General features: G+C 42.4%; 1 protein-coding gene across 1 annotated transcript in view; it reads right to left on the minus strand.

The window, feature by feature from the left end:
• Positions 1 to 1658: 1658 nt before the first annotated feature.
• Positions 1659 to 12418, minus strand: part of SLC9C2 (solute carrier family 9 member C2 (putative)) — a 94233-nt gene continuing 83473 nt past the window's right edge. The window contains exons 24-27 of the mRNA XM_055583805.1: positions 6145 to 6330; positions 5223 to 5307; positions 3750 to 3805; positions 1659 to 1778 (exon numbers count right to left, since the gene is read on the minus strand). Of these exons, the coding sequence (XP_055439780.1) occupies positions 1659 to 1778; positions 3750 to 3805; positions 5223 to 5307; positions 6145 to 6330 (447 nt within the window). The remainder of the gene's footprint in view (positions 1779 to 3749; positions 3806 to 5222; positions 5308 to 6144; positions 6331 to 12418) is intronic.

Consider the following 12418-nt stretch of genomic DNA (forward strand, 5'->3'; position numbering starts at 1 on the left):
TTGATCCCTGATTCGGGAAGATCCCGCGTGCCACAGAGCAACTAAGCCCGTGTGCCACAACTATTGAGCCTGTGCTCCAGAGCCCAGGAGCTGCAACTACTGAGCCCACGTTGTTGCCGCAGCAACTGAAGCCTGGGCTCCAGAAGAGAAGCCACCACAGTGAGAAGCCCACACGCCGCAACTAGAGAGCAGTCCCCACTCTCCGCAACTAGAGAAAAGCCTGCGCACAATGAAGACTCAGCACAGACAAAAATAAGTAAAATTTTTTTAAGTAATAAAAATAAATCACCTTAGCGTTTAAGCATTTTTGAGTTGGGTTTTCTGGTACGAGGACAAAAGCTTCCTAACTGATACACATAGAATTAAGTGTTCTCTAGTTATTTCAAATAACATGATAATGTGCCTCATAAGATTGTAGAGCAGACGTCTGTTTTTTTGCTACTTCTTTACCCCCTATCTTGTGGAACTCAAGCTTCAATATGCATTAAACCACATGAGGAGTGTGTTAAAATAAGCCGGCCAGGGCCCTTCCCCCAGACATGGGTTCCACAAGTGGCCAGAAGTTCTTCATCTGTCACAACCCAGGTGATCGTGATGCAGTATACAGCAGACGCTGCAGTTCACCATAGCTATCTCCCCTTATTCTTCATGAAAAATACCCAGATTGTATTAAGGGTGGCAAGTTGAGGTGCCAGTTAAAATTCATCCTAAGATGCTAGGTGGGTGTGGTCATGTGACAGTGTTGGCCTGTGGTGGGGTCTCTTCCTGAAAGTGCCTTGCCTCACTGAAAAGCAAATGGGATGACTGAGTTACAGATGTCATTTTGCCACCCTGAGGATTAAAGTCACAGGCCAAGGATGAAATACAGGGAATCTGAAAGGAAACCGGGTCTGTGATAACTTCCTTAGACAGCAGACAGTCCCGGCTGCAGGACTGCTGTTCGGTGTGGCTGCACCTAACGTTTGTTGACACCTAAGTGCTCCACGAGCCACTCTGAGAAATACTGCCCTGTTCTAGGTATCTGGAGGGGCTTGACTTTTTCTCTTGTGTTTTCTTCTATTCTTTCTTCTATTATGGTTTTCCGTGGAGTAGAGAATCGTGTATTCTTTTAAAATCTTGTTGAAATGAAAAGGAATAATGGACCCTAAATATTAAACATCATAAAATTCAATTTTATTTGACTTTTTAAAGTAAAATGAAAAGTGATATTAAATAGTACTATGCAATGTAAGATTGTTAATTTCTCCTAAACTGCTTTTAATAACTAAGATTATGGAACATGGTTCCATTTTTCAGTATTTACTAGATTGAGGATTTACTAGATTTTACTCTGTAAAATGTTAGGGAGGCACTAGTTGTAGTAATAACACAAGTCAAAATTATAGTTCTTATGCTTTAGATAGTAGTGGGTTAATTGTACAATGCTTTTGATAAGTTCTACTCTATCATAGGTTGCTCTCAGCTGGATGCAGGATTTCATTTGCTAAACCGTAAGTTTAAGGTATCTGAAGGATTTTGAACATCTCAAGTATAAATGCAACTACTTAAAATTAGAGCTTTTGCAGCAGTCCATCAAAATTGTTTGTAAAATAAACGCAGAGGTAAATTGTTTTAGCAGTGTGTGAGTAAACTTGCCAGGTAATGTTTCAGCACTTGAGTCAGGATATTAGCTCGGTCTCTAAACTGACTCCACATATCACGTAAGCGCCATTAAAGTCCTTTTCTAAAATGGGATCCAGTTTCCAACTATAAAAGAAAGTCAAAAGTAAAATATGAGACTATGAGCATTTCAGAAAAAAAGAAAAACAGTAAGAGCAATCGGAAAACTTACTGAAAAGTTTCCATTTAATTATCTGGAACACTCTCTTTAGAAGAGCTTACATATTAAAGACTTTGAGTAATTAAGTAGGTGTGCATCACTATCCCAACAAGCATTATCTTGTAAAGAGATACATTCACTTAGTTAGAGTAGTGTATCAAAGTTCACTTAAAGAGAAATGTGAGGAGAGCTAAATTCCTGTTAACTTTGTGACTGATTGCAAGGTAAACTGGAAACTTTTCTCCTAAATTGTAATGAGGATTTTTTAAATAAGGGGACCTGGAAGAGACTGGCAAGGGACAAGCCAAATCGCTAGATGCCTAATGAGGTGTCACATTTGTGAAATAGATCCCTTTAAGAAAGACGAGAGGATGACCTAGGAAGGCGGCCTACAAGGAATTCAATGGCTTTGTTTAGAGGAACCAATAACCACCAGTTTGGTCAATGCAACTTTCCTTTCCCCAACAGACACACTGCAGACCACCCTGATTGTCATAAATGATAGTCATAGGCCCAGAATTTCTATTAAAAGTTTCTTAGGGTGGTGATCTGGTTGGGGGTGTGATGATAAAGGGACTTACGAAGCTGCATTTCCACAGCACATCCTTTTTTCATAGAAGACATGTTTTTGGAGTGACTTGGCAACTGGGGGGGGAGGGTGCTGAAGGCTCCTGAAGCCCATTCTTGGCACCGCTGTTGCTACATGGCCCACTCCTGCGTCTGCCCACCGTCCCGTTGCTCTGTCATAGCTGTCTTCTCCAATCCACTCCGCTCAGCAGTGGGCTCTGGCCCAGGTGAACTCTCTTAGGGGCCCTCACAGGGATCCCTTGAGTAACAAGCTTTGCAGGCTACCCTGCTCCCCACCAGACTTGCCTCCATATTGTCCTTGCCCAGTGTGACCAGCCCTCTCCCTCCCTAACTCGAGGCACAGTTTCCAGCACTTCTCAGACTTTTCTAAATTAGTTCTGATTGATGAGGAAACTAGGAAAAAATGTCATCAGGGCAACACCTAAGTGACTCTCCCTAATAAAATATTTTGAGGCCTCTTGTTTTATCTTAAATTCATGCAAATTTGTCATCCTACTCCATAGTATGTTTATTTCAATATACATTTTAAATAACCTAATAGTAAAATGAGTTAATGTCTCCCTTTGAAAGATTGTCAGATAAAATTGAAACCCCAGGAAAATGCCCATGATCAACCTGTGCTCTACACACCCACACCAGAGACCTACAGATCCATGGGAATACACACTCCAAAGAGAAACATCCATAATTAAATGCTAGTGTCTCACTGTGTGCATGACGGATGGGCCTCCCCATCCCTGATCGCAGATCCCTGATCCCTACTTTTGAACTAAATATCAGGGGAGGACTTCCCCGGTGGTTAAGAATTTGCCTGCCAGTGATCCCTGGGTTTGGGAAGATTCCACATGCCGAGGGACAACTAAGCCTGTGTGCCACAACTACGTGAGCCTGCGTTCTAGAGCGCAGGAGCTGCAGCTATTGAAGCCTGCATGCCTAGAGCCTGTGCTCTGCAACAAGAGAAGCCACTGCAGTGAGAAGCCCGCACACCACAATGACAGCAGTCCCTGCTTGCCAGAACTCGAGAAAGCCCACGGAGAGCAATGAAGACCCAGTGCAGCCAGAATTAACTTTTTTTAAAGTAAATAAATAACAGGGAAGGGAATTAGGAGGGGAAAAATTGGGAGAGGGAATCACGGCAAAATTAGGATTTTCAAAAATATTTTATAATTTTAACTGTTAAGTAATTCAGGTGAACTCTAATCCCAATTTTCCCATATTAAAGCGTTGCCACTAAGAGTTTCTTTTCTCGCCACCTACGTGTTGCTACTTGACTTCACAATTTATTTTCACTGTGTAGTTGAATAGTCACAATAAGAAAAATCCAAAGTGTCAAGTTAATTACCTCATCTTTTTTCTTCCACTGGTAGTTTCTCTTAGTCATTCCAAGACCAGTGTTGCCTGAGCCAATTCAAAATAAATGCATAAAAGAGAAAAATTACATTAGGAATTTCAGAGTACTGGTAGCAAGAGGATATTCTGAAATCTCAGTTCACTCCCTCCCTGTAAGTCTCCCCATTCAAATGGGCTTTTTACATTTTTCCCTCAAGGAGATTTGTGAACTAGGCTCCCGAAATTCCAATACAGGGGCTGGCAAATCCAAATGAGAACAGGCAGGTCACACAGACCGAGTGGTTTGGATATAACACAAGAGGGAGGGTGTGGACTGTGGCAAACCACAGAGCATCTGCTTCCTGTGTAGGAGCCAGCGATGCTCAGCTCTATCTGGTTGTTGCCACACATAGATAAAAGGACTGAGTGTTCAAAGACTTTCCAATTTTTTTTTTAAGAAAAGCTCAAAATTTGTATTTTTTTAAATGTGAAATTTCTGGATGTTTATACTTGACAATTTTAAAAGAAAACACAGATGTAAGCCAAATACAGGTACTGGCTGGATCAAGTCCATGGGACTGCCACTTGTGACTTTCATCCCAGACTCACTGGGGAATGCAGATAATATATTTCCCTCACTCTAAAAGTTCCGCCAACTCAATAGCCCTTGGGGTGCCCTATGGGGGCTGACACTAGACCCTGAGCTCCCAGCCTTGCCATATACTCCTGTGCCCCAGGAGTGCTGTGAAAGCAGCAGAGTGGCAGACCTAAAGACACTGTGAAGGCTAAATTAGAGGAGCAAATCAAGGATGGTTGTGTTTTCAAGCTGAAGTAGCTGGGGAAATGGTGACCCTGGGCTTGGTAAGGCAGGATGCTAAGCACTGAACGAAAGATCTTGAATGCATTTTCCCTGCAGCAAGGCCTTCCTAGAAAGTCTTCTTTACAGTATGCTTAGCACCATGATATAAGCAAATGGGCACTCATATGCACTTAGTGACAATAATTCAGTAGTGACTATCAAAGTCACCTCAAAGCAAGTCATTTGAGTTTTGGTTGTGACCGTGGCTTGGACTATTCCATGAGCATGGGTTAGATTCTATATTCCCTTTGGTCACTGAGAGAAAACCGGATCCCACACCTGGGCCTGCTGTGTGAGTCTATTCCCCCACCCCCCACTCCTGCTTTGTCTCCCAGCAGCACTACGGGGCTCCAGCCTATAGGATCAGAGTAAAGGTAGCAGCTGCTACCCCCAAAAGGGTTGTGGAAGGAGACACACAAGAGAATCAGAGCCACCTGGACTTCAGTGTGTGAAAGTCTCTGAAATGTGACCTCCCAGAAGCAGTGTGGCAGCCAGGGTGGGCCCAAGAATGGAGACAGATGACAAACGCACATAGTGCCCTCAAATCATTTTTTAGAATACAATGAAGCTCACGTATCAAAATTCTTTCTCAGTGGTTTGCCTACCACTAAAGAGCTACCCCCTTACCCATGACCTTGGCATTGCCATCATTTTTGTCAGGCGCAGGTGCTTGGATAACCAACAGCTTGCTTAAATCTGAAGTTCCCTGCACCTAAAGGAGAAAAGTCAAAATCAGTCAAAAGAGCATTCTTTGACCTCTAAACTGTCTGCCTCCTAGCCTTTCCAAAGAATATAAAAAAATAAGCCAAAACATAGAACTAACCTCCAACCTAAGCGCTAGCTTTTTCATTTCAAATCCTCTTTTACCTTGTTTCAAAGAGTCTTGGATAGGTGGGGGATGGGTGGATGGATGGATGGAAGGATGGAAGAACAGATGAATGAATGGATTCTTACATGGCTTAATACGTGAAAAAGTAAGTGATCAAAAATGTAAAATAATTTTAAGAAGTCCTGGACCAGGAAATTATCTTTTGCATTTTTATAAATATCAGAAAGGAAATGTCTACACCTTACTTGTAACCAATTTGGAAAATGGAATCCCCAGCATCCACTGAGTTACTTTTATTCTGACATTGACATTCAAGGGCTCAGGCCCTAGCCTTCCCAGACAGGAAAAAAATAAGCTTTTTCCCTGAGCTTTTGCCCAACTGCCACAAAATCTGCCCTCCCAGAATGCAAGCAGCATACGTAAGTCACATATAACTATCATTTCTAGATATTACCACATTTTAAGCTTGTCAAGCAGAGAATAGGCAGATTCCTGCCCCACTGGCCCCTCAGGTACACTCTGATGCAGGGCACAACTTGCACAACACAGCACACAAGCCCTGGGGACATTTTGACTGTTCTGTTAAGGGCAGGTGAGAACTATAGGGTCTTTCTAGGTTTAGAGAAACCTAAATTTCTTTAAGGTGGTTAGTTGAGTTTTTAAAGTCACTTATGGGGCACCATGAAAAGCAGAAGACTCTTAAGAAATGACCCTCCTTACCTGTTCACAGGTTTTAGGTAAAATGCAAGGTGCAAAATATGGTACCTCCGTCTTGGTATCAATAACACTGCCATACACAAGAATAACAAATTTCATGTTCACGTTATCAATAATCATTTCATTATAGCTTGATAAAGTCTCCACATATGCATGATTGAGCATCACACACTTCTGAAACTTTAGGTCCTACAATAAAATTAGATTTTTTTCTATAAATCATAGAAAATAACACATGATATCAAGAAGATGGCATATTCCACATGAAAAGATGTTCAACATTGTTAATCATCAGGGAAATGCAAACCAGCTCAACAGAATGGCTATCATCAAAAAGACAACAAGTAACAAGTATTGGCAAGGATGTAGAGAAAAGGGGGAATCTTTTGTAGACTGTAAATTGGTGCAGCCACTATGTGAAATAGTAGGAAGTTCCTCAAAAAATTAAAAATTAAACTACCATATGATCTACAGTCTCACTCCAGGGCATATATCCAGAGAAAAGAAACATGCATCCCAATGTTCACTGGACCATTATTCACAATAGCCAAGGCATGGAAACAACCTAAATGTTCAACAACAGAGGAATGGATAAAGAAGACGTGGTACATATATACAATAGAATATTACTCAGTCATAGAATGAAGTGATGCCATTTGCAGCAACATGAATGGACCTAGAGATTATCATACTAAGTGAAAGAAGCCAGACATTGAAAAACAACATGTGGCATCATTTATTATGTGGAATCTTAAAAAATGATACACATGAACTTGTATACAAACTTATGATTACCAAAGAGTGAGGGAGGGATAATCACATACACACTACTATATATAAAATAGATAGCCAACAAGTATGTACTATATAGGAGAAGGCAATGGCACCCACTCCAGTGCTCTTGCCTGGAAAATCCCATGGACGGAGGAGCCTGGTAGGCTGCAGTCCATGGGGTCGCTAAGAGTCGGACATGACTGAGCGACTTCACTTTCACTTTCCACTTTCATGCATTGGAGAAGGACATGGCAACCCACTCCAGTGTTCTTGCCTGGAGAATCCCAGGGACAGGGGAGCCTGGTGGGCTGCTGTCTCTGGGGTCGCACAGAGTCGGACACGACTGAAGCGACTTAGCTGTAGCAGTAGCAGCAGTATGTACTATATAGCACAGGGAACTATACTGATATTTTGTAATAATCTATAAGGCAAAAAGAATATGAAAAAATATATATATAACTGAATCACATTGCTGTACACATGAAAATAACAAAACATTATAAATCAAATATATTTCAATTTGTTTAAAAAATATCCCTGTGTAGGTATTTGTGTGGACATAGTTTTTTAATTCCTTTGGTTAAATATCAAAGAGAGTGCTTGCTGGATCATATGGCAACAGCATGTTAGTTTTGTAAGAAACCACCAAACTCTCTTCCAAAGTGGCTGTGTACCATTTCGCATTCTCACCAGCAATGAAGAGTTCTTGTTGCTCCACACCCTTGCCAGCATGTGGTGTTGTCACTGGCCAATTAATAGGTGTGTAACAGTATCACTTCCTTCATGGATCACTGCCTTGTTCTGGCAAAGGGGCTTGCATAACGCAATGAAGCTATGAGCCATGCTCTGCAGGGCCACCCTAGACAGACAGGTCATAGCAGAGAGTTCTGACAAAACGTGATCCACTAGAGGAGGGAATGGCAAACCACCCCAGTGTACTTGCCACGAGAACCTCATTAATTCTTTAAATGGTCAAAAAGATATTGACACCAAAAGATGAGTCCTGCAGGTCTGAAGGCATCCAATATGCTACTGGGGAAGAGCAGAGGAGAATTACCAATAGTAATGAATAGATTCAAGGGACTAGATCTAGTTAACAGGGTGTCTGAAGAACTATTGACAGAGATCCGTAATACTGTACAGGAGGCGGCAAACAATACCATCCCAAAGAAAAAAAAAAGCAAGAAGGCAAAGTGGTTATCTGAGGAGGCCTTACAAATAGTGGAAGAATGAAGAGAAGCAAAAAGCAAGGGAGAGAGGGGAAAGTACATCCAATAAGCACAGAGTCCCAAAAAATAGCTAGAAGAGACAAGGAAGGCCTTCTTTAATAAACAGTGCTTAATAATAGAAGAAAACAACAAAAGGGGAAAGACTAGAGATCTCTTCAGAAAAACTGGAAACAAGGGAACATTCCACCCAAAGATGGGCACAATAATGCTAGAGATCTATAGAAGCAGAAGAGATCAAGAAGAAATGGAAAGAATACACAGAATAACTATATAAAAAAGATCTTAATGAACCAGATTACTATAATGGTGTGTTTAGTCACCCAGATCCAGACGTTCTGGAGCGTGACATCAAGTGGGCCTTAAGAAGCATTGCTGTTAATAAAGCTAGTGGATGAGATGAAATTCTAGCAGAACTATTCAAATCCCTAAAGGATGATGCCATCAGGGTTTTGCATTCATTATGTTGGCAAATCTGGAAGACCCAGCAATGGCCAGAAGACTAGAAAAGGTCAATATTCATCCCAATTCCCAAAAAGTGTACCAAAGAATGTGCTAACCATTGGACAATTGCACTCATCTCCCATGCTAGTAAATGAAGTGAAAGTCACTCAGTCATGTCTGACTCTTTGTGACTCCATGGACTATACAGTCCATGGAATTCTCCAGGCTATAATACTGGAGTGGGTAGCCTTTCCCTTCTCCAGGGGATCTTCCCAACCCAGGGAATCTTCCCAACCAGGGATCGAACCCAGGCCTCCCGCATTGCAGGTGGATTCTTTACCAGCTGAGCCACAAGGGAAGCCCAGTAAGGTTCATGCTTAAAATCTTGCGTGTTAGGTTAGGCTTCAACCTTATGTGAACCAAGAACTTCCAGATGTCCAAGCTGGGTTTAGAAAAGGAAGAGGAACTAGAGATCAAATTGCCAACATTTGCTGGTTATAGAGAAAGCAAAGGAATTTCAGAAAAACATTTCTCTCTGTTTCCTTTGACAGTGTAGACCATGACAAGCTGTGGAAAGCTCTTAAAGAGGTGGGAATACCAGATTATCTTACCTGTCTCCTGAGAAACCTGTAAGCGGGTCAAGCAGCAATAGAAGTATGGAACAACTGATTGGTTCAAGATTGAGAAAGGAGTACAACAGGGCTGTCTTCTGTCACCCTATTTGCTTAACCTATACGCTGAGCACATCATGAGAAATGCCAGGCTGGATGAGTTACAAGCTGGAATCAAGATAGGCAGGAGAATCATCAACAACCTCAGATATGCGGATACCACTGTAATGGCAGAAATAGAAGAGGAACTAAAGAGCCTCTTGATGAGGGTGAGGGAGGAGAGTGAAAGGGCCGGCTTAAGACTAAATATTAAAAAAAAAACTAAGATCATGGCATCCAGCCCCATTGCTTCATGGCAAATAGAAGGGGAAAAGGTGGAAGCAGGGACAGATTTCCTCTTCTTGGGCTCCAAAATCACTGCGGGCAGTGACTGCAGTCATAAAATCAGAAGACGATTGCTTCTTCACAGGAAAGCAATGAAAAACCTAGACAATGTGTTGAAAAGCAGAGACATTACTCTGCCGACAAAGGTCCATTTAGTCAAGGCTATTGTCTTCTCAGTGGTCACGTACAGTTGTGAGAGCTGGACCATAAAGAAGGCAGAATGCTAAATAGCTGATGCCTTCGAACTGTGGTGCTGGAGAGGACTCCTGAAAGTCCCTTGGACAGCAAGGAGATAAAACCAGTCAATCTTAAGGGAGATCAACCCTGAATATTAACTGGAAGGACTGATGCTGAAGCTGAAGCTCCAGTATTTTGGTCATGTGATGTGAATAGATGACTCGTTGGAAAAGTCCCTGATGCTGGGAAGGATTGAGGGCAGAAGAAGAAGACGGTGTCAGAGGATGAGATGGCTGAATGGCATCACCAATGCAATGAACATGAACTTGGGCAAACTCCAGGAGATGGTGAGAGACAAGGAGGCCTGGCAAGCTGTAGTCAGTACCTGGGGTCACAGTCAAACGTGACTGGGCAACTGAACAACAACAACAACAACAACAATGGTATCACATTGTTTTAATTTGCATTTCCCTGATGACATACTGTTCTCTTGAGAAACCTATACGCAGGTCAGGAAGCAACAGTTAGAACTGCACATGGAACAACAGACTGGTTCCAAATAGGAAAAGGAGTATGTCAAGGCTGTATATTGTCACCCTGCTTATTTAACTTATACACAGAGTTCATCATGAGAAACACTGGGCTGGAAGAAGCATAAGCTGGAATCAATATTGCTGGGACAAATATCAATAACCTCAGATATGCAGATGACACCACCCTTATGGCAGAAAGTGAAAAGGAACTAAAACGCCTCTTGATGAAAGTGAAAGAGGAGAGTGAAAAACTTGGCTTAAAGCTCAACATTCAGAAAACTAAGATCATGGCATCCGGTCCCATCAGTTCAGTTCAGTTCAGTCGCTCAGTCATGTCCGACTCTTTACAACCCCATGAATCGCAGCACGCCAGGCCTCCCTGTCCATCACCAACTCCTGGAGTTCACTCAGACTCACGTCCATCGATTCAGTGATGCCATCCAACCATCTCATTCTCTGTCGTCCCCTTCTCCTCCTGCCCCCAATCCCTCCCAGCATCAGAGTCTTTTCCAATGAGTCAACTCTTCGCATGAGGTGGCCAAAGTACTGGAGTTTCAGCTTTAGCATCATTCCTTCCAAAGAAATCCCAGGGCTGATCTCCTTCAGAATGGACTGGTTGGATCTCCTTGCAGTCCAAGGGACTCTCAAGAGTCTTCTCCAACACCACAGTTCAAAAGCATCAATTCTTCAGCACTCAGCCTTCTTCACAGTCCAACTCTCACATCCATACATGACTACTGGAAAAACCATAGCCTTGACTAAACGGACCTTTGTTGGCAAAGTAATGTCTGCTTTTGAATATGCTGTCTAGGTTGGTCATAACTTTCCTTCCAAGGAGTAAGCATCTTTTAATTTCATAGCTGCAGTAACCATCTGCAGTGATTTTGGAGCCCCAAAAAATAAAGTCTGACTCTGTTTCCACTGTTTCCCCATCTATTTGCCATGAAGTGATGGGACCGGATGCCATGATCTTCGTTTTCTGAATGTTGAGTTTTAAGCCAACTTTTTCACTCTCCACTTTCACTTTCATCAAGAGGCTTTTTAGTTCCTCTTCACTTTCTGCCATAAGGGTGGTGTCATCTGCATATCTAAGGTTATTGATATTTCTCCTGGCAATCTTGATTCCAGCTTATGTTTCTTCCAGCCCAGCGTTTCTCATGATGTACTCTGCATATAAGTTAAATAAGCAGGGTGACAATATACAGCCTTGACCTACTCCTTTTCCTATTTGGAACCAGTCTGTTCCATGTGCAGTTCTAACTGTTGCTTCTTGACCTGCATACAAATTTCTCAGGAGGCCGGTCAGGTGGTCTGGTATTCCCATCTCACTTCATGGCAAATAGATGGGGAAACAGTGGAAACAGTGTCAGACTTTATTTTTTTGGGCTCCAAAATCATTGCAGATGGTGACTGCAGCCATGAAATTAAAAGACGCTTATTCCTTGGAAGGAAAGTTATGACCAACCTAGACAGCATATTCAAAAGCAGAGATATTACTTTGCCAAGAAAGTTCCGTCTAGTCAAGGCTATGGTTTTTCCAGTGGTCATGTATGGATGTGAGAGTTGGACTGTGAAGAAAGCTGAGCGCCAAAGAATTGATACTTTTGAACTGTGGTGTTGGAGAAGACTCTTGAGAGTCCCTTGGATTGCAAGAAGATCCAACCAGTCCATTCTGAAGGAGACCAGTTCTGGGTGTTCATTGGAAGGACTGATGCTGAAGCTGAAACTCCAATACTTTGGCCACCTCATGCGAAGAGTTGACTCATTTGAAAAGACCCTGATGCTGGGAGGGATTGGGGGCAGAAGGAGAAGGGGACGACAGAGGATGAGATGGTTGGATGGCATCACCGACTCGATGCACGTGAGTTTGGGTGAACTCCAGGAGTTGGTGATGGACAGGGAGGCCTGGCGTGCCTGTCAGGGGTCACAAAGAGTCGGACACAACTGAGTGAGTGAACTGAACTGAACTGAACTGATGACATATGATGTGGAGTATCTTTTCCTGTATTTATTTGCTATTCATATATCTTCTCTGGTGAAGTTATCTATTATCAGCTTTGGCCCATTTTTTAATCAGGCTGGGTTTTTTCCCTACTGTTGAGTTTTAAAGCTCCTTGTATATTTTGGA

This window comes from Bubalus kerabau, chromosome 5 (assembly GCF_029407905.1).
Source record: "Bubalus kerabau isolate K-KA32 ecotype Philippines breed swamp buffalo chromosome 5, PCC_UOA_SB_1v2, whole genome shotgun sequence".
Classification (NCBI taxonomy): Eukaryota; Metazoa; Chordata; class Mammalia; order Artiodactyla; family Bovidae; genus Bubalus; species Bubalus kerabau.